General features: G+C 40.2%; 1 protein-coding gene across 1 annotated transcript in view; it reads right to left on the minus strand.

The window, feature by feature from the left end:
* The window catches only part of hdac5 (histone deacetylase 5), a 32,104-nt gene extending 24,033 nt beyond the window's left edge, over positions 1-8,071 (minus strand). The window contains exons 1-2 of the mRNA XM_022747979.1: positions 7,915-8,071; positions 54-137 (exon numbers count right to left, since the gene is read on the minus strand). Of these exons, the coding sequence (XP_022603700.1) occupies positions 54-137; positions 7,915-8,071 (241 nt within the window). The remainder of the gene's footprint in view (positions 1-53; positions 138-7,914) is intronic.
* Positions 8,072-27,288: the final 19,217 nt, after the last annotated feature.

The following is a 27,288-nucleotide window of genomic DNA, read 5'->3' on the forward strand; positions in this document are numbered from 1 at the left end:
TGGAGACCTGGACCTCCCCCTCAAGGACTCTTAGAGGACTCCCTACTCACCACCTTCTCCACCTCCTCCTCCTCTGTGCTCGCTCGCTGCTCCTACTGGGCTCTGCATGCCCGATGGGAAGCTGCTCTTCACCTCCACTACTGCAGGACAGAGAAACAGAGAGATAGAGAGGGAAATGAGTGATTGATGAGTCTGGAAAATGTTGTCAGGGATACAGCAGACTATTACATAATTCATTTCATACACACACACACACACACACACAGAGAGGCAGTTCCCCTTTTATTTAGATGAGCTGTGATAGTGTTGTAAAAAAGTGAGGAACACAGTGTCTCATCGCCTAAAAATAGCCTCAAGTCTAGCATTAGCCTAGCTTTAGCCTAGCGCTAGGTAGCGATGACTTAGAATTACCCTAGTATTACCTTGGCATTAGCTTAGCTTTATGTTAAAATGTGCCATATACATAGACTATATATATACATACATATATAGTTATCAGAGAAACCTGCTGTTATTTATATCAGTATGTGGAAACTGAAAAAAATAATAATCATGAAGAAGAAAGGAAATTAATTACTGCTGGAAAAGAAAGTGCACTCTTGCTTTATAGAAATTAGTTTAATGTAGGAAATATTAAAACTAAACATGTCAGTCCCATCCCCTAGATCAGTGGCAATGCACTGCTTTGGATTTGTGGCAACCACTTGGACCAAATACTATGACAAATTAATATTGATTTCTTGCTTCAGGCAACAGAGTGGCATTAGCTGATATTTCACCTGTTCAAATGAAAGATATGGGAACTCATCAAGTGAAAGATTCATCATATTTTCAAATCTGTCAGTGGAATAAAAGCTTCACTCTTCAGTTGAAAATTCTTGCTGCGAATGACTGGCATTGTGTGGTCACGTGGAATGGGTTAAACCAGCTATTCATAAATCTATTACTTCCTAAGTTTGTATCAACTCCTAGTTTCAAGTTGCATCATTCAGACATTTCAGACATTTTTCAGACATGTTTTATTTTATTATCCCACGTTGTAAACTTGATTTGCAGTCAGGGCTACAGATTAAAAAAACAGATAAAAACAACACAAGTGCAACAATATAATTAAACACAGAACACTATAAAAACACCAGACACTAAGTCGAGCATGTGCACACAGAAGACAGCAAAACAACTGCAGCAAACAACTTTAAAACAACAAAACGCAGACACAAACAAATACGCCTGCTACAGGTCGCTACAAGAGCCGCGCCCCGCCAACTTTAGACGGCAGCGCTGTCTGATCAAAACAAAAAAAATGCTTTTATTTACAGTATACAACAAGTTGAGTACACCCCTGTGCAATATCACTAAAGTCAGTTTGCCTCTGACCACTGCAATAAATCTGATTGCAACTGTGATTTCCAATTAAGGCTAATTGCATGAACAAGGTTTATAAAAATAACCTGAGCGCTTTCTCAGCTTTGAAATGTCTGAATGAGTAAGAAACCACTCAGAGACAAGAGCACCAGCAGGTCCAAACACAGCTGCAGCAGCAGTTAGGAGGTATAGGAAGGAGGTAGGAGGGTGCAGTGGCCGTCCTCAAAAAAAAAAAAAAAGGACACGATGCACAATCATCCTTTTACGTAGCCTTGCGTTGGAAAACAGATGAGTAAGAGCTACTGAAATGGCACAAGGATTATCTGTGGAAATTGGTGTTTACAGTGACTGATAAGACATGAAGTCAACTTCCAAGAAAGAAAACTATTGCAAAACCATAATGCCCGGTACACACTTGTGTTTGTGCTATGACTTTATAGTACACATGTGGCCTCCACAGTCTCCAAATTCATTCCTAATTTGGTTTAAAAAAAATATATATATTTATGTTTTATGTCTGTGACATAATCAGATATAGCCTTTATCAGTGGTTTCTCAAAGTGAGAACAGATGAGTAACATATAATAAATTCTGAGAATTACTTCAACACTCATACATTTTATTCAGCAGTATGAATGTGGCATTCACACAATTCTGTTTACACTGACTACTGACGACAATGAACTTTAAGCATGACTGTACTTTGTGTCAGTATGACAGGATTCACAGTGCAGATGTCTTCATTTTGAGACATGGATAATTTTTGTATCACACACTCTCTATAAACAAGTGTTCCATGCAAATTTAACACACAACTTTCATGCATGTACTGTATGTCACGTTCACCATTTAGCTACTGCAGAAGAAGAGGTGCAACAAGATGACATCATTAAAAGATTCAAGCAAATGATGGTCATGGTGATGACATTTATGTTTGTTTCATGTATAATTTGAGGAAGGTTCTTCTCTCTTTTTCTCTTCACACAAATCTGATATTTCTGTCTGCTGAAAAGTTCATCACGATTTATAGGATAAGTCTGTTTCCATTGCACTTTGTAGCATTTTGTCTTAATGTCTGTCTCTAATTTCCTGCATTCTCACTTACTGTGTGCTTTTTATGTGTGAATCTAAAATTGTAAAAACATAAAAACAGGTGAATGGAAACACACTTTCTGTGTGTGGCAGTTTAGGTTTTTACAGTATTCATGTATAAGCTACAATGCTAAGACTCAGCAGCACTCAGATCGGAAGCCCCAATCAGCTTAGCTGCTCCAATCAGCTTAGACTGATCACTGGATATGTGTGTGTGTGTGTGTGTGTGTGTGTGTGTGTGTGTGTGTGTGTGTGTGTGTGTGTGTGTGTGTGTGTGTGTGTCTACGTGCATGTGTTTGTATGTATGTGTGTGAGTGAGTCAAAGAGACTTTGTATAATGTCATTTGGACTATTTCTTCAGGTTGGCTCTTGGTAGCATAGAGACTCAACAAGTCACGAGCCGACAGGTTAACACACAAATACAAAGACAGAGAAAGAGAGAAAGATGTAAGTAGGGAAATATATATATAGATAGAGAGAGAGGGAGGTTTTAGCATCTTATCACCATCAGTATCTACTGTACCAATGTGCCCTTGAGCAAGGCAGTGACCCTGACCTGCCATGGGCCTGTGGCGAGTACGCACTCCTGGTCATGGGTGATTACACTAGTGAATCAGGCTACATCCTGGAAGGCTCCACACCCTGCAGCATGTTGGGACGTCAGGATGTTTCCTGTCTGCTGGCCAGGGAGGAAATTCAATTAGGACATACCTACTGAGTAGTCTGACCTTTGACCTTTCTATACGAAGGTGTTCTGATTGGTCACCTCCCACTCTTTGGCACGCCCTTTTTCCTATGGCGTCCCACGTGGGTTCAAAGCTAATCAAAGCTAAACAGACAGCGACAATAAGGCCAAGATGATCAACCCTGTGCTTGTGACCAGTTAGACGAGGACAGATTTCATCATTTCTTTACCTTTGACCTCTGAACATGTTCTGTATGTACAGTGAGTGTAAGGGGCGCAAGCTCAGATTTTATTCCTGACAAAAGTTTAAGATTATTTTCCCCTTATACACACACGTACGTACAAACACACACACACACACACACGCACACACACGCACACACACGCACACACGCACACACACACGCATTGACAAAGAAGCAGTCCAGTTTCAGATTTTCTGGTTTGTGGCTGCTGCAAGAAAAAGTTGGTAAAAACCAAAAAACTGAGAGCTGTGTGTGTGTGTTTGTGTGTGTGTGTGTGTGTGTATATGTGTGCGCGTGTGTGTGTGTGTGTTTGTACGTGTGTGTATGTGTGTGTGTGTGTGTACAGTCACTCACATCTAAATTACCTAAACAAATATTCTGGCATTTCACTGTGACGCACGTGTCTCCCTTTCCACTTGAACACACACACTGCCTCAGTGTGCGTGTGTGTGTGTGTATGTGAGAGACTGGTCTGTGAGTGTGTGTACAACAGTCCGTTTGGCAACAGAGCAGCATTCCACAGCAGCCAGGGTCTGACGTCAAACTGAAGACATTTATAGTCTGGTAAACACACACACACATACACACACACACATACACACACTCACACACACTCTTCTGACGAGGAGGCGGGGATGAGGCAACCTTTCAGTCAATCATATTAGTCTCTAACTGAATACAGCTCACAGTTACACACAGTAATTCATGCACCGGGACAGAGACAGTAAAAAGAATGAATGACAATGTTTGTTCAGTCAGAAAATCCTGGTAGAAATGAACACAGAATGGTGATTACACCTTAGTGCTAATATGCACCATGCTAATACAACACTGGAGACTTTATCACAGATTTGGCGAAAAGTGATTTTGTAAAGATTTTGAATGAATGATGTTTGAGTCCATGTGTGCATCGGTCAGGTCCAGCTGGACTCATGATAGTGCTTAATAAAGCATTCCTCCTTATACTGGCACCAAAATTAAACACTTTTATAAGGCTACAACTATTAGTTTTATTGCCAATTCATCTGCAAATCTTCGTCTCAATCATTTGGTCTATAAAATGTTCTTTTTTTAGGATTTATTAATTAGCACTAAACATAAAGTGCAGCTGAGTTTGAAAGTAATTTCATTAATTTTTCAGGTTTATTTGGTCATTAACCAAAGTATTGGACAAATTAAAATGTTTACCATATGTTGGTACTAGATGAGGAATATAAAAAGGTCGTTCTATAAAACCCTTTTTTTATATTTAACATAACTTAAACCTCCCAACGGTACTCTAACAGTATTTAATTTTGTCTGCACAAGAACTCTGACTGGATAAAATTCAGTCTAACCTGTGACAAAAGTATTATTTCATATTAAAATATATCCAGGGTTTTCCCTCACATTTTAAGACACTGAATGAGCACAAATTCTTTTCTGGAAATTAGGTTTGGAAAAGTGTGGTCACCTTATATTTGAGGTCATTACATCAGATATCCAACTATAAATGGAGGAATCGCAGGAAACAACTTTAAAACAACAAAAAACAACAACAGTCAGCCCATATAAACCACTTCACTCATCATCCAAAGACTGACTGTACCTCTTGTTAAAGTAATCAGGACGGACAAAACAGAAATGATCCAGAACTGCTCGACTTTAAATGATGTGATGAATAAATGATTGATGACGACAGTTTCAGTTACTAGAGAATCTTCTACTAATGAGGTAAAGACTTTGTCTTTTGGTACTGGACCACTGGAGTGAACCAGTTCATTACTACGGTCCACCAACTGGGAATTTCCTACAGCAGCTTTTCACAGGAATCTTTAAAGATGCAGGGATCCAGCCTATATCCTGAGAATCAAACATGCTACATGAAGAGCTGGCCAAGATTTTTTTTGCTGTTAATAATCCAGGTTGAATGACTTTTCTCTCTTTCTCTGTTTCTGTTACTCCTGTTTTAAATTGCTGCTGCTGCTGCTGCTGCTGCTGCTGCTGCTGGGAGGTATTTCTGGAAACCAATATTCCTCTTTTCTGTTCTTTCTCTCCCTGTCTTGTTCATTCCGCGTTGCTAAAAGAAAATAGGCACTATGACGTCAACCCTGCAAAACACTCTAAAAAAAATCAGGAGAGGGAGAGAGAGAGAGAGAGAGAGAGAGAGAGAGAGAGAGAGAGGGGGAAAGAAAAGACAGAGCAACACAGAGAGTGAGGTAAAAATAGTATAATGGCTGTGTGTACTTTAGACAAATTAGAAGCTTAGAGAGAGAAGAGTCACATTTGGAGCGTTGCTATAGAGACTGAGGGGTGGGTCAGAAGTATTATGGGCTGGCAGACTGTAGGTCATCCACCGATACTGTCTGTTGTGTGTTGCACCAAGCTGAATGTCTTTGACAAGATCTGATTCAATACATCACACAGTGCGTACGCACTATTGTATGTGCTGACCAATATTATATAATAATGGTCGAAGTGGCGATGTGTACCCCTCAGCTGTGTGGTGCCTTTTAGTGTCTTTTAGCTTTGTTTTGGTTTTACAACCTGCAGCTTTAATGTTTTGGTGTCTCATCACCCATTAACCTCATTTCAAGCAGCAACTGGCAGCTAAACAAACTACAAGCAATATGGCCAGTACCAAACAGCAGACAGAAAAAGTTAGTGATCGTTCACTGTTAAACAGCTAGCTCGCTAACTGCAGCTGCACACAGCAGTCCTTGTTCTGCTCTGCAGCCTCAGTGACTTTGGGCTAGCTGCACATGTAGCAGTTCTCCACCAGAGCAGAACAAGAACCACCGTCACAAGCTGCAGTCCAAGTCGGTGGAGTTACAGTCCGTCCACCGGACGAGGGAAACACAAAGAGGGATGAGCCGGGGCATCGAATGAATTTACATAGAGCACGTCATAAAATAAATTACTGTGCAAAAATCCAAAAGAAGCGTCAAAGCAACAGATACGAACTTCTAGTCAGGACTTTCACAATAAAATCAGAGTGGAAACAGGATGCAGATGGTGGGTTGAGATTCGACCCAAAAAGATTGTCATGTGATCTTTTGGCCAGATCGCCCACCCCTAGTTAGCGACTAGCTGGCGAATACAGTGGAGCATTTAGCGGCTAAAGCGGCTCTTTCTCCCGACTGAAATCAGACGCTCTAACGCATTAACTTTTTTAAAGTCTTTTCTTAAAATTTATCTCTCCACGAAAGCCTTTGTGTTTTATTTAGATTATTGTTGTTACATATTCCATTGCCTCTCCATAATATTTGATGTATGCTTTTATTTATGCTGTTATACTCTCGTTACTTGCTCTTATTAATTTCACTCTCTTCACTTCTACTGTGCTCAGGCTCTTTGGCCTTCTCTTTTATCTGGTTTTATTTTTCTACAAAGCATTTGTAACTTTGTTAAGAAAAGTGTTTTACTATTTATTATTTATTATCTTTTTAAATATGCAACTGTACTCAAACACACATCAGCATCATATAAAATGCAAAACCAGATTTATGGAACAATATTAGTAAAAAGCAAAGCTAACCTAAGAAAACGCTACAGCTATTATCAATACACTGAAGTCTATGTGAGCCTGTGAAGATTGAATACACACACACACACACGCGCACACAAACACACATATACACTGACCTGGGTTTGCCAGTGAGCCAACACTGCAATTGCGAAAAGAAGATTAGAGTGAATGTGCGTCCTAACTGTACCAGCTAACGACCTGCTGGCATCGAGGGGTGGCATCGAGCCACAGTCCAAACCCTGCTCACCTCACTTTGGCAACCACATTGTCCAGCAGACCACACTGCACCTCAACCTCCACAGCAGACACAAATATCTTTTAGCAGTCTCTGTGTGAGCATTAGATTAATTACTAAACCAATCAACTTCCCCTTGCCCAAGGAGAGTATTTAGAGCACTTGAATGTTCAAAAATGGTTCAAAAGGTTCCCAAATAAATGTTTTTCATCCCACCTAAACTGACGAGGAGCAGTCTGCAGCTGCACAACTTTGTAAGAAAAGAGAGTGTGATTTGTGGAGCAGCATCCGGAGCATTTTCACCCTTTTTCTCGGTCTGGAGCTACAAAGAGCGTCTTATTTACTGTGATTTGTAAGGACATTTAATTGTTATGAACAGATAATATAAGTGTAAGTCAAACTGAATATAAAAACATGAGTCTGATGTTCGAGTTATTATTCAGTCACTCAGTTATTACTCTGACGGAAAATGCGGCAATTGGGTGCTGAGGGTTTTAAAGTGCTTTAACTGCCTCAATGAGCTGTGTGTGTTACCACCACCGCTGCTGCTGCTGCAACCGTTGACCGTGCGCAGGGGCCAAATCAGTGGACCAAACTACAATAACTAACTTCCTGTTGTATTGAGAACACCATCGTGCACCTGTCCGTTTCACCTCAAACAGTATCTTCCCACTGCACGCTGTGTTTGAAAACCTCTGACTTCAACCTACTGTCTATCTAATGCTCTATCAACAAAACACACACGCACGCATGCACACACGCCTCTTTCCCAGATATGACTCACCAGTGGTGGGCATGGCAGTGCTGGAGCCCCTGTTGCCACTCAGGAGCTCCAGAGGCTGGTGGTGGCTGTCTGTGCTAGCAGAGGAAAAACAGGACTCAGTCTCATAGATGGTCTGCAACATGGCGCACAATCCTGACACTGTGGGACGCAACAGCATGCCAAGACAAGAGGCAGCGTTCTCTTTTGTCACAAAAAAAACAGTCAGTTCCTCTTATTAGACACCGTCATGGCTTAGTTTAAGTTGTCAAAGACGGACGGGGGAACAAACATTGAAGTGTGCTTTCAAAAAAATGAATTACTGCTTAAATTGAAAACTTCCTTTATTGTAAAATTGATAGAAAAATTACCATGAATTCCGTCAAAAAAAAAAATCCTGTTTTGAGTTTGTATTGTGTAGTCCAGCCGGGTCAGGCTGCAGTCTTCAGTTAGATTTTTTCTGGCTCTTCAGCGTTTTGCTGTGATGACCAGTTACTGTCACTGTGACAGCATCCTCTTTTCTAATGTTGCAGCCTCAGCTACAGGTTTCAGAAATCAGCCTCTTCTGCAAGGTTTGAGGAATGGATCAAAACTGGAAGATCAAATGTACAAAGTACAGGTTTTCCACAGTGATGACCTGAAATATGACTTCCTGATCAGTTAATATTGTCTACATCACCTGGAGTCCCAATCCATGCAAAACACTTTGCCAGCTCCTGAGACAGTGACAGTGGCTGGTATGTTTAAGGTTGTACCAGTTGCCGCTGCAGATGGAAGAAAAAAAAGTTTATTTCCTCTGCTGGTGCGTGGAAATCCTTTACCGACCGCCAACTATGAGACCAAGACCCGGGAGGGAATCAATGAAATCTGGTTGCTCGCCAGGAAAAATTGTGCGTTTCCATAAGCTGAGATGTGATGGAAGGGATCGGTTCAAGAGCGGGAGCCGCTGCAGCCTCTTCGCTGCTTCCCACAGCTCACAGCACAACAAAAATACAGAGATGAGGAGAAGCCGAATTCCCCTGCTCTTGGTGCATCAAAGGATCCTCATGCTGTTCTCCTCCTGGCCGACGAGAGGGAGAGGAGAGGAGAGGAGGAGGAGGAGGAAGAGGAGGAGGAGGAGGAGGAGGAGGAGGAGAGGCAAGGACGTAAATAGCTTTGGGAGAGCGTTCCCCGAGGTTCCATGCTTCCAAAATTAGAACGAAGAGCTGAGAGAATGACAGTGAGAGGGAAATGGAAGGAAGGAGGGAGAGGGAGAGAGCAGTATTATAAAGAAAAAAAAAAAAAAAAAGAGGAAATGTGAGGAGAGGAAGGCTGAGCTGGAGAAGACGAGCAGCGCGTTCGAATCCTTCCTCCAAGAAAAATGAACAGCACAGGGATCACACGTTGTCCTCCTATCCCTTTGCTTGAAAACACACAAAGAGGACGAGACGGGCGACCAGAAACAGCTGCTGGTCAGAAAGCTAATATTCACTGTCTCAGAGTCACTGGCAGGTTTGTGTGTGTCTCTGTGTGTGTCTGTGTGTGTGTGTGTGTGTGTGCGGGCGTGTGTCTGTGACGCTGTTTGAGCTGCTGAATGAATGCCGAGAGAGAGAGAGAGAGAGAGAGAGAGAGAGAGAGAGAGGAGACAGAGGGAGGAGGGTGAGCGAGCGAGAGAGACTGAAAGTAGATCACTGGGTGGAAAGGAAGTTAGACGGATGAAGAGAAAGTCAACAACAGCTCATTTAATTTTAGTAAGTGTCACAACATCAGCAATGAAAGAGAAGGAGTGTGGACACTCCCTCCACGACCATCCCTCCATTCACCTTTTTTTTTTTTTTTTTCCTGCATGCTACTGATGTGACATTGGCTGCTTTCTTTAAAGATTAAAAGAGAAGAGAAGAAAAGAGAAGCATTTACTAAGGCAGGAGATGGGGGGTTAATGGAGGGACTAGAGCTGAAAATAGCCTGCCAGGGAGGAGGAGGAGCCACAGATAAAAATAGACAGAGCGAGAGGGAGAGCAAGAGCAGTAAGCCTACAGCTCTTGGGTGGGGTGGCGGAGGTGTAGGGGGAAGGGGGAGGGGGGAGGGGGAGGCTTTCAGCGCTGTCATGTTTCTGTATTGCACTTCACCAGAGATCATCTGTCAGTCAAACAGCGTGGGCGGTTTCACCAGATCGACATTCATGGTCCCCGGTGAAGTTTCCGCCTCACGCCATCATCACATCTAATGTTATATTAGTCCAACACTACCTGCAAAACTAATGACATTCCCATCAGCCTCAGCTGCACTTTGTGTTCACTGCTAGGATGCTAATGTTAACATGCTTACATGCTAAACTAAGACTGTGAGTAGCGCTGGGTATTGCCACTGATTTCCTGAATTGATTCAATTGGATATCGACTCAGAGATATTTCAGTCACAATACCAATTTTGCTCAGATATGAGTGAGATTATCAGAGAACCAATAATGCAAATTGTACCTAGAACCTGGTGCATTTTTTTTTAAATATTCACAATTATTAACATTGCTATCAGAGTATTAATGTAAGCAGTTTACACTAATGCACTTTTTAATTTAACGTGCACAACAGTTCAGAAAACACAGCTCAAGAAATAATAGGTAGGTCAGTAAAGTGCGTTGCTAACGTACCCTGGTGCAACGGCTACAGCGTGTACCAACAGGGATACACAGTTTCTTCTTGTATCAGCTTCTTCTTGCACATCTTGCATATAGCTTTACTTTTGTCCAGCTCTTCGCTGTCTTTATAGTTTTTAAATCCGAAATGCAATCACACTTCTACCTTTATACCAGCGACTTCACCGGAGCCACATCTGTTATTGTAGCACGTGACCAGATCTCATTGCATGAGACTAACGGGATTACAGCTTCACAAATCCACGGGAGACCATAAAAGATACATATATTAAAGGATCGATCTCAGGATTTATGAATCGATATCAGTTATTCAAAATGAAGATCGATTATTTTCAACCCAGCCCTCATTGTGAGCATGGTAAACTTCATGCCTGCTAAACATCAGCCTGATAATGTCACTGTGAGGTTGTTATCATGCTGAAGTTGGCATTTATCTTAAAACAATGCTGCGCTTTGTGCAGGCTCACAGGGTTGCGAGTCTTATTCATTTTGTAGCTCGATCAATAATGGATTTTTGTGGCCAATATCTGGGAGGGAACAGATACTGATATATTAAGCGATAGCATTTTTTTTAACTACATATATAAACGTAAAGAAAAAATCTTGATGCAGATCACTCAGATTTTTTTTCTACTTTAGTTAAGACTAAGCTTCATATTGACAAGAACATTTTAGTTCAGTGTTCTCTGATGGACAAACTATGAAATGGTGACACTGTTTCTAAATTATCTCTAGTTTGATTTTTCTTCACAACACTTTCTCTTTGCTTATTGGCTGACATATACATTGGTACTGATATTTCTGCAATAAGGCAATATCATGACATGTCATATGACGTGACATATCAGTTTATTTAATTACTAGAAGAAATCAAACCTTGTAAACAGTAACTCTTGTCTCTTCGCGGGCATCTGTACAAGAACGTCGCCTGAACAAAATGCATACTAAAAACTAGCAAGAGCCTTTTTTCATTAAGAAGAATATCAAAGAATATTAAAGAAGAATACTGATGCCAGTGAGCATTCATTCATTCAGCTCTCAGTCATAACTAAAGGTCTGCTCTCTTTGGAGGTTGCTGAAACCAGTATTCAGCTCTCAAATTTGTTTGGTACCAAAATGTTTATGTAATGTAATATAGCAAATTTTAAAAGGAAATTCAACAAACAAATCATTCTTAAATAAAAATAACTAAATGGAGTATCTGTGTTTGCTTCAACTAGTGAAATGAGAATAAAGGTACTCCATCACATTCATTCAGAAATTGGTCACAACTCATTAACTGGCAACACTGCAATGACAGATACTGAAGTGGAAGCTTGCTCTTTTCAAATGGCTGATTTTACATCAAACATCTATATCGTCTCACAGCAGATTCTGTCATATCACACAACCCGAACATGCGGGATGGCAACTTGTGTGTTTTTTTTTTTTATGGAATATTATACGATACGATATGACACGATCGACACAACACGACATGATACGATACGATACGATGCAACGCTTCCTAGCTTGGATTAGCATAATGACTGGGAACAGAGGGAAACATGTAGCTTAGTTCCATCAGATGGTAACAAACTCCGCCTACCACAGCCTCTAAAGCTCAGTGATTAATATGTTATATCTTGTTATTTTAATCAACCCTAAGATATAAAAACCAGTTTCCGCTCATGGTGATGACAAAACTCCAAGTACTGACTGTAAGTGAGCGTCGGCACACAATTTGTGCATAAAAAAAATGGAGCAGAAACCTCAGAAATTCTAAAAAAGAAAATACTGCAAATGGCAACTGACTGGAGACTTAGCACTATTAGCTGTTCATCTTGATGCCTGCAAGTCCTAGTATTCACATAATGGTGAAACCTGCATTACTTTGCTTTTCTTTTTCAAATTTTCTGCAAAACTTATCTTGTTTCCGGCACAACACGTAACCCTCAGTATAACCATGTGTCATTTTTTTACTCTTCAGAGGCAGCTCTCATCCAACAGCAGCATTTTAGAGATGCATTTCACCTGGGAAATGTCATGGAGAATCACAGAAAGGTAATTTTTTTTAACCAAAAGCTGCACTGCTCACTTTCGTGTGGATATTATTAATTGAAACTGCTGGCTGCTATTTATAGGAGTTGTTTATTCCATTCAGCAGCTCAGTCCTAAGTGTAGCTGTACAGAATAGGTTCCAGTGTTTTAACAGAGTGTAAAGGATGTCTCCGACTGCTGGCAAACCCAGCAAGCATGGATAACAAAAAAACTAAGGCTCAGAATGAATCAGGCTTCGTGTAACTGATGGTAATGCATTAAAAAATGTCTTGAATGGCTCCAGTGGATCAACTCAGGACAAATCTAATTCATTTTATAAGGTGGACGATTTGGACTCCTCTGTATCCATCAGCTTTTTGTTGCTGCCGCTATGACAGTTTCCTTTCCAGGAATGATAACATTTCATTGAATCATTTTATCATCACCTTTCATCCCACCTCCTCTTCATCACCTACATCACCCTCATCATCCTCACCTCCCCTCCTGTGTAACCAGCTCTGTGTGTCCTCAAGCAGATTTAGTGCTGCCTCAGTGTGACTCACAAGCACAAAGACTAAATAGATAGAAGGGAAAAAATGTAAATACTGAAAACTGGCCAAGCGTCATGGGACTGGCCAGGCAACATCTTAATGGTCTCACATACTAAACACATCTGCATCTGCTAAAGGTGTGTGTGTGTGGTGTGTGTGTGTGTGTGTGTGTGTGTGTGTGTGTGTGTGTGTACTGCAGTAGCTCAGTGGATGACTCATCTCTGCGTTTCTATTTGAGGCGCATCAAACCCTGGAGTCACACTGCTGTCTGTGTGTCTGTGTGTGCGTGTGTATGTGTGTAAGTGTGTGTGTGTGTGTGTGTATCATGTACTATATCTGTATCCATGACAACCAAATTACAGGCAGTCATTCAAACACTCAGTCTGAGACAAAGTTGTCAAAAATATACCTGAGGTAGCCTTAAAGGTATCTTGTTACCCAGTTAATTAATGTGCCATTCATTGATTGTCTACACACACACACACACACACACACACACACACACACACACACACACAGTACAGTACATAATGCATACATTACATGTTGATGTTACATGAGCTAAAAGAGAGTGAATTTTGGACTTATATTCGCCAAGTGGCCAGAAACACGAGTCTAAACAAATGTTAATGTTGCTCTGCAACTGCTGGATGTGTTAGAAGGTGATGATATGTCAATGTTGTGTTCACAACTTATTTTCTGCTGCCTGCAAGTAGTCAAAAAAAAACAGCAATTACAGATATAAGGTATATATAACTCTCATTGCATCCTCAACAACAGACAAACAGCTCCATTGGTTCCAAAGTTAAAGCCATGAGCATGCCAACATTATTACACCAACAGTTGTGTCAGAAATCCCTCCAGTGTCTGAATTCTGAGAGTGAAATTTAGCTTAAGTGCCATGAAAATTACAGAAATGTCAAAAAAGAAATTTGTCCACGTAATGGACTGCCACTAATGTCGCAATCCAGTGTGTCACATTTTATAAATGACAAAATTCTTGTGGTACAACAACAAAATTGTGAGTGAGCAGAAACTGATGACCACTCATGCATGACTAAATTTTTTTAAATAATAAATTCAATTAGTTAGCTGTGAGTACATAGTTTCCTTAGAATGGAGAATCAGATTAAAAGGAAAAGTTTAGAATTTAAAACTCTATAGACCTATAGAGCTAAATTATGGAAAAAATATTAATTAAAACATTTTCTGCTTCTATTTTCTGTTTGTATTCTAGTAGCATCTAGCAGGCAGAGTTGGTCAGTCCACCACTTTGGTCCAGACTGAAACATCTCAACAACTATGAGATTTGGTACAGACAATCATTCATATTATGACATAAATTATGTAGTTGCATACACCATAAAGACAAAAAAAACTACAGAAGACTGCCCACCACCAACATCAACACCAGTCAGACGCTCAGACTCGGCTGTGTTTGTAGCACCAGTATAAACCATGAGAACACGTGTCTCACTCCAGTTACACCACATCAGCTGTTTGAGATAGAGAGACAAATTGAGACTCACCTGAGGTGTGTGGTGAATTCATGAAGGTTGAAGCTGGATGTCTCTCCCCAATCCTTCCACTGTGTGATTGTGTGCGTTAAAGTGGGTCGTCTGTGTCAGCCATGTGTTGGAGGACAGACGATGAACAGGCAATGTTGGTTTTTCTGCAAAAGAGAAAAATTATATTATATTTTTTTAGCACTTAGTATTCACCTTTTTATATTTTCTTTCTTTTATTTTTATTCTATTTCCTTCCTTGTACTTATACTATTCTCTAAACCCCTGCTCCACACAGCACAATTGTCCAATCGTAGTTTAACAAGCATAACTTGGCACCACACGTCTGTCAAGCTTTGGATTTATGGGATGCTACTATACTGTGTCAGAATTTATACTGATGTTAGCAGCTCTGTCCTTCTCTTTCCACTAAAAGTTACCTGGTGCCTTCTCCTTAGTGTATATCGTTGTTTTGCCGTCTTGTGCAATTAAATTATGTAGGTGCTTTATCAATGACCTGCCTTCTATTGATGAGTCCAACTTAATTACAAATTAATTTACAGTTGCTTACATTTCTAAGTTAGCATTCTTACAATAGATTTTCACTTTCCTGCATCTACCCAATATACACTTGTCTACTATTAAATTATGAGCCTCATATTCAAACCATGTGTGTACCATGTATGTGCTGCACATGCATAGAAAACACATTTCTACAATGTCAGAATAGCTTATATACAGACATTTTCACTATTAAAAAATTAGGTGGCTCACTGGAAACCCATGAAAGTGCAGTTCGTGTATAGTGTATTTAGTATTCATACTTAAACCTACATACCCATACTGATATTATAAGCTTGCCATCAAGGCTGCTGGAGCTGAAGCACTGAATTTCTGGATTTCTTTCACACAAATATTTACACAATTAACTTATATATTCAAAGGTAGGAGTTGGCAATTAGGTTCAACAATCGGCCAGTTTTACCGTATTTTTGAAAAACAGATTTATAAAACCAGTTGTTGCAGGACTGTATCACAGGGCACACACATTAGTGAATTTGGACCAGCAGAGTTACAGAAGCTCATGTTGATATTCATTTGTCAAAAAATGATATGTTGTGAATCTGTATGTTGTGTCCTGAACCATCAGGAACTACATTAACGAAACAAGCTGTACCCTATTGCATAATGTGGCTGCCTGGTCCTCTGGCGCCACCAACTGGTCTTATATTGGCAAAGTGTACTTCATGTGCAATCGAGTATCAGCGAAAGGGGAACAGAATACACAGAGAAACATCACGCACTCCGACATCCTGAGTAACTATCTTGAATGAATATTAGAGGGGCTTTGTGTGTGTGGGTGTCTGTGTGTCATGAGTGAGCCAGTAAATTACCTCCATACAAGCATTTGTGGATGGTTAGCAGGGTTATATTCTCAATGTTTGTGCACTCGAGGTAACAGGGAGTTCAACAGCATTCTATCCGACTCAAATCCAGAATCAACTCCACAAACTGAATGTGAATCCTTTTGAATCCCTTATCTAATCTCATTAGGTTTACTGTTCAACATTAAGTGACTAAAAACCAAGATGTATAATCACCTTTTATTCGCTGCGGAGGCGGAAACACTGCAGTTTTTAGTGGCAGCCTAATTACAGCTCACATACTGAAAAAGAGGTGAGCAGCAAGTGTCTGGTGGCCGGGCCTTGACCCATGGGGCCTGGTCGGGTACAGTCCAAGGAAATCACATAGAGCTGCCAACCCGTAGGCTCCCCACCTACAGGGAGAGACATTGGTAGTCAGGTGCAGTGGAAGCCAGGTGGCAGGCAAAGGCGGGGAGGTAGGCGTGCCAAGCCCTGGCACTGTAGCTCTATGGATACTATGGATACTAAGAAGAATTTTGAAATACTATAAGTCTCCCTGTTCCTTTCACCAGGCCATAGTGACATTTTAAAGCTCCAACAATAATAATACAATACAATTTTTACCAAACAAACTTTTTAATTAGAAAGTAAATAACACCCCTAAAACAATGAGTCAGGTGACACATTAAACCTTCCCTAAAAACTCTGCAGCACAACAATGCTTCAGTCTACACAGCCTCTCCATTTTCACCATTTGAAGAGCCAAGTGTGTCAAAGAGTTTTTCTGCATCCTCACAGGTAATCTAACTATATACTCACCAGACTGCCATAACTAATTGCTCTTTGCACACAATACACTAATCAGACATTTCACATTTACTTCCAAATGGAGTATTTTTTTTTAATCACTCAACAGCCGTAGAAACAGGAAACTTACTTATATCCCAACTCCATTCCTGTGGTCTTAACAACAGGCAGCACAGACTCTTCATTTCACAGGCCAGTAAATCAACAACAATACACTCATGAGTTTACCACTCATTGGAAAAGTCTCACTGTGAGCAATCACATAGTTTGAACTTAATTTGGGTACACCAGTATAACCAGCAGAGGGCACAAAACTCTGTAAGGTCCTCATTCAGGTTTATACCCTCAAGTCACAATCAGTCTTCTGGTTGTATAGAAAAGTGCATTGACAGGCTGAAATACTACAGAGGAGGGTAAAATACTGATTTCAATCATTTCTGACCAAAATGTAGAGTTTTGTCCATAAAAGACAAAAGTGTAGATTTCTTTTCTTTTGTTGCATGTGGCCGGTCCAACTATGGAGAGAGCTCTGGGACTTGAGAAGGTTCGAAACGGAACGCAACATTCAGTTGGCGTTATTTCTACAAGATCAGTAAGTAACAAAACCGGCCCACTTATTAATACAACCAGGTGTTTTAATCTGCCTTTATCATGGCACCGGGAATGAGGTTTCAAGTTAAAATTGGGATTCTTACAGTTGTTTCATGCTTTGGACAGCAGCTAGGCCTAGAGCGGCAGCCATGTTGCTAACACTACCACTGATAATCTAAAAAATAACACATTTCCTGGTTGTGACCTTTATAAAAAGGGCAGTGGTGAAATGTACTATATTCTTCTTTACAAAAGTGGCGCTAACATTAATACCAGTTGGAAAGTTTTCTATTGCTACTTTAACCCATTACTCTCCATATTTTCATAAAACATTACTCACATGTAATTTCATGTGTGTCACAAGACTAATGCAAACTCGTGTCTAGCCTGAAAACGTTTTACTTTTGATGTTACTTTGGAGAGAGTAAATAGGTATTTATAGGTATTGCAAAACTGACATATTGAGGGTAACACTCATATTTTCTGAATCAAATACCCAACAGAACAGCTGTGCACGCCCTGAAATCAGCCATTAGCTGTGTCTCAATTCAGGTGCCACATCCTCAGAGGGACGCAGTCTACAAAGACGTGGCCCCTGAAGCCCACAGATGCCGAACCAAAATGGGACAGTCTGGTCTACGAAGAATTTCCTATTTATCCTCAGCCACTGTTTTATTCGTAGAATCCACTTTTGTCTCTTTTTGAAAAGTGAAGGATCCACCCATTTCGATCCTTTGTTGGCAAAGAAACAAAGGATGAAGGACCAACGTCAAGATGTAAAAATGCCATCACCAATAAGAGAGCAAGATTTAATATGCAAGAATATGCAGTCCATTGATATTTTTGCAGGAAAGGGGTTTCGGGATCTCATGGGTTGTACAGTTAATAAAGTACGAAACAACAAAAATAATGTGTTGTTTTCTGTATCACTTCAAATATGTTCGAACTTGAGCCGTAAGACTAACCAGCAGGCCAGCTACTGTATTAGCCTAATGACACGCACATAAACCCGCCCAAAGAAAGAAAGAGAAAGCATCTTTGAATACAAAACAGAACAAGCTACCACCTCAGTCATGTGTCTCAATGTTTCCAAAGCATCAAGAAATAAAAATCTCTCTTTCTCTTTCTCTCTCTTTGCCGCCTCCTCCTCCTCCTCTTCACACCATCATTTCCTAAAATACCTGGGCCCTCCCATTCTGGAGAGGAGCAGGAAGTGCTGCCTGGCAACCAGGGAGCTGGCTGCCGTGGTAACGGTTCACCTGAGCACCTCTTCCCTAAACAAACAGCAAGTGTGAGCAAGTGAGAGAGCGATGTGAAGTCAGTCATAGAAACTCTCCTACAATATTTGTTTATAGTCTCTTTTTTCTTGCTCGCTCGAACTTGTCCGTCACATAAACACAAACACACACATGCATGCATGCACACACACACACACGCGCGCACACATACACACACACAAAATCAGTCCTCTCTCAGACTGAAGGAGAAAGGAGACAAACATATATTCCAAGAAATACATGCAGATACATAATAGCTGTCCTCTAAGAGTTGACTTTAAAATTGTGTACAATAAAATTTATTTGCATATAATAAAAAATTACTGGAAAGCTGCATTGATTATTCAATTAATCAGCAAATTAACCTGTTACTATTTTGATAATCAATTAATCATTTAAGTCGTTTTTCAAGCAAGTATGACAAATCATCTGGTTTCTCCAATAGCTTCTCAAATGTGAGCATGTACTGCTTTTGCATGTTTTAAAATTAGAGTAAATTGAATTTCAAAATGAGAAAGGGCAGATCCTGATCAGCTTCATATAAGTAAATCATTTTCTTCAAGTGGGAGCAAGCAATGTGTGTTGCTTCATCAGGTTCCCTTGTCAATCAGGAGGATAAATCACAGGCAGTGATTGGGACACCCACAAGGGGTCACGGACTCACGTGACGGTCTTTGCCTCATTTTTTGTAAATTACTGTCTAACTTTATTTCGTCAGGGCTCTGAAAATGATTGTGTTCTTTTAAATTGATATGGTGATCATGTTAGCAAACACTTTACACATAAAGCAGTTACAGAGCAACATCATCATTCATTTGGAGTCCAGTTTCTGTCCACCCAATATATGAAAGTCCAATATTCACTCTCTTTTAGCTTTGTTTTGTTCTATATCAACTCCTGAGGGTAGTACCTGGCTTTTAGTATGTGTTTTTTTTTTTTAGATGAAAACAACCGTAGGTTAATTGCTGTTTTCACATTTTCATTTGATAGATTATAATTATATAGATACTGATTATAGCTGCTTTAAATAAGACAAAGACAAAAAGTATGGGACCTAAAATGAATCATGCAGCCACTACCTGTCCTGATTTATTTAGGCAGAAATATTGAAGTTACAGGTACAATATTCTCATACCATTTATTTTTGTTTTAAGAGTTATTAGTGGCTGTAATCATTCCTCCTGTCCATACTGGCCGTGAACTAATCCCTTACTGTAACTGGAGAGACAAAATTCCTAATCTTTTACGAATGCATTCAAGTTTAGCCAAAGCTAATATGAAGCTTCAGTAGTCTGAGCAAAATCAAATGGGTATCTTCGTGCACTGAAAGGAAGGAAGGAAGGAAGGAAGGAAGGAAGGAAGGAAGGAAGGAAGGAAGGAAGGAGAGGAGGAGGAAGGAAATTTAAATATAAATTTGAAGATGGAAGGACAAAGGAGAATTAAAGGATTAAAGGGTGAGGAGAGCCAGAATGCTGTGAACAAACAGCTATAAGAAGTATGAGATCATCTTGACCCGTTTGCTGTGATTCATTGCAGCATTTAAAATGAATCAGTCATTAAGTCTCACCTACTGAAATCAACATGTTCCGTAACTGAACATCTGCAAACATGCAAACCTTATATCAAGCAAAGAGATGTCTTTACATCTGGATTCATATTGCAAAAAAAAAAAAATTAAAAATCAGGAGATGGGCCTATCGAGATAAACAGCTGGTGGCGCTAATTCTTCAGTGGCGTGTCATTTAATCACTGCAGAAGAAGAGGACACAAGGAGATTATGTAATGAAAAGAGTGCCAATCAAAACCTCAGAGGGTGGAAAAGGATGTAGAAAACATGATGGAAATATGGCACTTCTCTCTCTTCAGTGGAGGTTTAAGTCACATTATTCATGTCTGCCATGATTTATTTGCTAATTCTGCAGCGTTTTGTTTTTATTGATACACCAACTCTCTTCTACCTCAGTCCAGTCAAACCTTTCTGTGATATTTGGACTTATTGTCAAATTTCGTGCATTTCAACTTTTTTATGGTGCCAATTGAAAATGCACATAAACACAGATATATATATATATAAACACACTTATTGATAGCACCTGCACTATGTGTCAGACTACTGCACTGAAACACTAAATAAAAGATCACAGACCAAGTCTGAGAGCGGCAGGGATGGAGTCTTAACATTGCTGTTAATAATGGCAAAGAACAGGTTCATATTCTGCGATGAGAGAGATGGTATAAGTACCGACTTCAAAATAAATCAACATGTCATCATTTTGAATCTATGTGAACCTCCAGGAAAAAGGAATATTAAGTTTGCCATAAACAAGATTCACAGCCTGTTGTAAAGAGCTGAGGATAAAAAAACACCAACAGCAACCAAAGTCTACAAAAAACATCCAAACATGTCCACACTAGTGCAGAAAAATATAAATAGGTTTTCAGTCACTATAAACCCACACTTTCCACCACTGAGCAATTCAGAAACACTCTCTCAAATGGACAAATAAAACTGATCTTGATCTCAGCTTGCCAGAAGTAACAGCCTCTGGAAGGAGAATATAAACTGTGCACATTTTTGATTTTATATGTACATGCTAAAATTTTCATCAAACGATGGGAAACTGAAAATGGGTGGCCTTCAGCTGGTACATGACGTACATAATTACATAATACATACTAAACTGATTTTTGTTGAAGTACCAGCTTCCATCACTACAGAGTTCTTGATGTTAGCAAGTTAGCAAGTAAACTAACATTTATTCATATGGCACTTTTCTGATCTGACATCACAAAGCACAATAGGAGATAAAGCTCTTTAGTTTTGCACCTGGAACGAGATCTATCTTAGAGACCTACTGGTGACACAAAGCTGCAGTAGACAGTCATGCAGGGCTCTTTAAGTAATCACAAGAAAGTGTGCTGCACCTCCAGAGCGGCACGTTGTGTGTAGGAAAAGGTATCTATATCCTCCCACTTATGTACAAATAGAGAATGTAGTATTAGTATAGTAAATAAGTACTGAAATCCCTACCAAGTTGTCATCTGCTGACTCCACAAGTTAGCCTGTTAATGCCACACTATCAGCTTCAACACAACCAGCCCACAGCAGCATCCTGGAGGTTTTTAGGGAAACTGCTGCAGCTGCACTGCTAATCATCATCAGAGGAATCTCTTACAGTCTGGGACAAACCTGAAGACGAGCTGAAACCTACAAAGTCTGGACAAACCAAACACAATCACTGTTTCCACCAGTGTGCACAGATGTTTTAGTCTTTCAGTCTGTCAGTCAGGACAGAGCATAAACTTTACAACTGAGTAAAAATACTAGACAACACACTGGACGACTTGTTAGTAACCACTGGAGTTCTGGTGGTAGATGACCCTGCAAATCTCACAAGAAGGCCAACTGCAGGTGAGTGTGAACTTTGCAAAACACAGCTAACTTCAGGTTCAGCGATGTCACTTTATTAACAGACATCGCTGGTCACAAATATCAAAACATGATTAGAGAAATCTCTTTGAGAACAACTGGCTGTAACTGGACATTAGAATCTTTTTATTGCACACTACATAGTTTTATCCGTCCGCTGTCAACACCAGTAGACCCAGACTGGCACAGACACTGCCCAACTAAGTCAGATCAGTCCTCGCATCCAAATCATATTCATAATCGACTCAACATTCCCCTTCACCGAATGTCCCATCTCCCATATTCCAATTCCCCAGGACTCTGGTTCTCCTGAGCCCGCGTTTTAGCTGCTAGACAAGCTATGGTGGATAAACTCTTACAGTGCTAAAAGTCAATTAACCGATCGACAGAAAATGAATCAGCAACTATTTTGACGAACAATAAATCATTTAATTTATTTTTAAAGCAAAAGTGAGAAACATTCCCAAGATCCAGCTTCTCAATTGTGAGGATTTTCTGCTTTTCTTTGTCAAGTGAAATACACAGAATCTATCTTTAGGTTCTGGACTGTTTGGCAGAGAAGACATTAGAAGGCATCACCTTGTACCTTAGGAAGCTGGGATGAGCATTTTTTCCCCATTTTCTGACATTCTATTGACCATAAAGAAGACTCAATTAATCAATCAATAATGAAAGTAATTGTTAGTTGCAGCCATAAACTGTGTGCATGACTGACTCTGGATGATGTGGATGTAGTCAATTTTATATTTCTTACTGATATAACAATTTGCATTAGCTACTAGCTGTTTTTCGCTAATACAAGGGGAAGTTGGATTTTAAGTGCAAGATCCATCCTGCTATGCATATTTAGTCTGATCTAATGGCCCTTTTTAACTGGCCCAGTTTAGCATGCTTTAGCCATGTATTTAATTCAATCAATATTTTCATGTAACTTACTTATGTTTATTTTTCTCGTTTTGTTGTTTTCATTCCCCTTTTTCTTTCAGTAAAGCACTTTGTAACTTTGTTAAGAAAAGTGCTATATAAAGTTTATTATTACTATAATTATTATTATAATTACCATTATTATAAGTCCTGATTTTAGGTGGATAACAGTGCTGAACCGAAAATTTGCAGGGCCAAACCTTGACACTTTTTCAGTACAAAACAGTTGTATTGTCAAGTAAGGACAATAAAGTCATTAGAGTCAGTTTTGTTGTTTGGGTTTCTTTGACAGTCGAGTTGCCTCAATCCTTAGCGGCAACTAGCAACCCAGATAAGTGTCAAGTGCCCGACAACATTGCAACAAAACGTACACAAAATGTAGATATTTTTAATGTCATAAAGTAAGAGGTTTCCATATTTCATGCTGAGCACTAAATTGCTCATTTGGAAAAGGCTTCTGTCGCTCACTGACTTTACAACTGCAAATGCAAGATTAGCAACATGGGAGAAATGTACACATATGTCCGTTTCCAATAAGGAACCTCATTCATAAATGTAAGTGTAACTTGGACAAGTTAAAGCATAACATCATACTACATTTGTTTATAGTCACTTTTCAAGCTTACAGAGAATGAGCTCTGGTATATACTTGCTACCAGTGGTAGCTGTCGTGTTACTGGTTATTTGGTTGGATGTTCTACACTGGCAGCCAGTGGTCATCCACTAACCATCAGTGTAGAGGGTTAACTACTTTCCTCTGTTAGCTTTGGGCTTGCACAGTAGATGGCTGGTAACCTTTTGGTTGTCAGTTGCACCCTTGTTAGTTGCTAGCTAGTAACTTAACTCCTGGGTCAAAAACTTAATGTACAAAGGTAGCTGCTGTGTGGAAGCAGGTAGTAGCTGTTACCTGTGTGGTAGCGAGTAAACTGTTGTAACTGTCAGGTGTCATCTCACGTCCTTTGGCTAGCTATAGCAAGTATGGTAACTTCCAAGTTAGCTGGTGTGTCAACTGTACAGTATAGTAAGTGGAGGCAAATGCTTAGCAAGCACAAAAATTCACCTCCTCTCGCCCTGCGACCATTCTTCACGAAACCTTTAACTGCCTGTCGGTAGGTAAATCCCTCTCGGACGGTCACGCACACACGCACCCAGGCACCCTCTCCCTCTCTCTCGCTCCCTCTCCCATAAACCTCACGGTACCGTGGACGTCGGCGGGTCCTCCTGGAACGCGTATTTTCGCAGAGGTCGCTTCCTTCCCCGGCTTCGGTTTCCGCCGAGGCTCGGTGTGTCCCCCGTAGCGCTCCCGTGCTCTTTTATTTTAACATGAAAACGTTTAATTTAATAAGAGGGACGGGTCTTACCTCCTACCGTTTCACCTCCTCCATATTTACAGTCTGCCTCTCTCCCTCTCCCCCTCTCTCACACTCTCTCTCTCTCTTTCGCTCTCTCTCTCCCACCACCAACAACAACATTATTGACGTCCTCCTCCTGCCACGTGACCAGTCTGCTGGGGCTAAAAATAGACTCAATAGAAACCAATGGAGGCGGACAGACCAGGCAGAGATAGACAGGCAGGCAGACAGATGTACAGTTTAGTTTGTCTTCCTTGCCTACTTAACCTTACTTTCCTATGTTTGCTACACACATGGGGCCTCAGTACATACAACAGAGCTGCAGGGTTCAACTAATTGCTCTTGCTAACTGCTAACGAGGAGGACTACACACTGGAAGACTTAAAGACCCCCCCCCCCATTAGCTGTGCAATGTACGCAATGAAGAAACTATCAAAAGGAATAAACTAACTATAAACTATTTCTATGATTAATATTCAGCTTTTTATTTTGCATAATGTCCATCATCATGCTTTCCATTCTCCCCATAATTTAGCTCCATATTTTTGCATCTTATATATATAATTGCATTCCTGTCACAGAGATCCAGAGGTATTTAGGGTATTTCCAGAACCCTCAAATTATCCTCTAATAATGTGGATTAAAAATAAACAATTTAATCTGATGCACGATTGATATAATAATAATAATTTTTACTAGCTTCTCAAGTTGTAACTGTATTTCCTGTCCAGGTAGCCAAAAACGACTTATGCTCTATGCTCCCATTGCTCTTTTTGTAAAACATGAGCAAAATATTAATATGAATGAAAACCTAAAATACTGGACAAACACATCAATATGCATATCAGCCAATCATGTGGCAGCAGTGCAATACATACAATAATGCAGATACAGGTCTGTAGCTTCAGTTCATGTTGTGAAACAGCCGATCTCCAGGGATTTTCACACACAATAGCCCCTAGAGTTTTTTACTCAGAATGGAACTAAAATCATCCACAGAGCAGCAGCTCTGTGGACAGAAACACCTTGTTGATAAGAGAGGTCAGAGGAGAATGGACAGAGTGGTTGGAGCTGACAGAAAGGCTACAGTAACTCAGATAACCACGCTTTATAACTGTGGTGAGCAGAGAACACATTCAACCATGAAGCGGATGGACTACAACAGCAGAAGACCACGTCAGCGTCAACTTTTGTCAGTCAGAAATCTAATGATGCAGTGGGCAGAGGCTCACCAAAACTGGACACTTGTAGGCCTCCAGTGGCCTGCAAAAGCCCCATATTCACTGTGTGACAATTGATTTTAGTGGATGAGTGTCCACTAAAGCTCAATACCAAGACAATGACAAGATAAGGGACTCATGGAGGGACGTGCTTTATTAACTGATCTTTTGACTCTGTCCTTTGTGAAAATGCAATGGGCATTTTTAATGTTTTTTTGAGACTAAATAATCATTAAAAAATGTCAATAATGAAAGCACAGTACAAACCTGTGTCTAGATAGAAACCTACAATATGCATTTAAATGACACATTAGCTTGACCACTGAGCTGCCTGTTTTGATCCCCTTCGAAACGCAAAGAAGAAGCTAAGAAGATTAAATTATAACTATAACTATATACTGCACTTTGTTCTGGGTCCAGATTTGCAGCTCAAAAAATTAAAAAGTCAGCTGGTGACAGTGTTTTTACCCAAATCTTTGATTTTTTGTGTTTGCGTTAGCATTAGCATTAGCATTATCGTACACTGACTAGCTATACCTAACTAAAACTGCTAGTGACAGTTGTCATTTCAGCCAACAAAATCCATGATTGCTGACTAGAAATGAAAAGTCTGGTGCCCTCTATGTTACCATTACTTCGAATGTCAACTGATAAATCTGCTACTGTTCTCTTTGTAAACCGCATAAGTCCTTTGCTATGGAAAGCTCGAGAAGTGTAGTTACAGTAATTAAAGAGTGCAGGGCAAAAGGTCAGTTGTCGTAACTTTACACTTACGGAACCAATGAAAATATGTTATGTTGTATTTCCTATAGGACTTTCAAGGATCATAATGGATGCTGGATTTCCATGTCTTTATGATAATTTTTCTGTTACACCACTTTAGCATTTGCAACTCCCAGATGGGTGTCAATCTTACTCCACTGCATCATCGCAAGCATCTGTGTTCAAAACAAATCTGGTCGATGGGTACAAACGGTGCACCACATAAGTTAAAGTCAGCCACAAGTTTTAGCTCCAAAACAAAAATACAAAATACACTTCAAGAATACAGAGAACAGAGTCTAGCATTAACAGAAGCACGGTGGGACGATTAAAAAAATTAACATAAAAAGGTTGATGTATGATCCAGTGGCCGGCGTCAACGTATATATGTCTATGTGGGGATAGTATTATATGTAGCAATTATAGGGAACTAAAAAATATGTATAAACTCCAAAGGTCCTACAAGAAAACAAGTGAAGTACATATAATAATGTCTTCGAGGGTGGGAGTGGATGAATCTGGTTAAACAGTAACCGCCCGTAAGGGACGTTGTAAGAATTGAAGCGAATGTGTCCGCAATGAGGCAGTGATGATTTCATTGGTCAGCGTGGACTCTGGCGTCATACCTAACCTTGACTGGGGAATTGTGACAGGGTCATTGCACAAAAATCCAAGAGTGAAAGCAGAAATCTGAGAGCAGGAATTTCGCGAGCGCACTGAAGCAGCCTCAATGTGAGGAGAGGGGCTCAAACTGAAGCACAGGACACACTCTTGAATATAGATAGGAAAGAAACCAGGGGTGGAGGAGGAGATTGGGTGAAAAAAGGGCAGGAAGAAGATAGGAGAATGTGACTGAGCAGAGAGGTTAAAGAAAAAATGAAGGAAAGGAGAGAAACAGGAACAGAGATGAAGGAAGGAAAGGAAGTTAGGGGGTTGAAGGAAGGGGGAAGAGGAACGATGA

The sequence above is a fragment of the Seriola dumerili genome, unplaced genomic scaffold (genome assembly GCF_002260705.1).
Source record: "Seriola dumerili isolate Sdu_G_001 unplaced genomic scaffold, Sdu_1.0 BDQW01000113.1, whole genome shotgun sequence".
NCBI classification, from domain to species: Eukaryota; Metazoa; Chordata; class Actinopteri; order Carangiformes; family Carangidae; genus Seriola; species Seriola dumerili.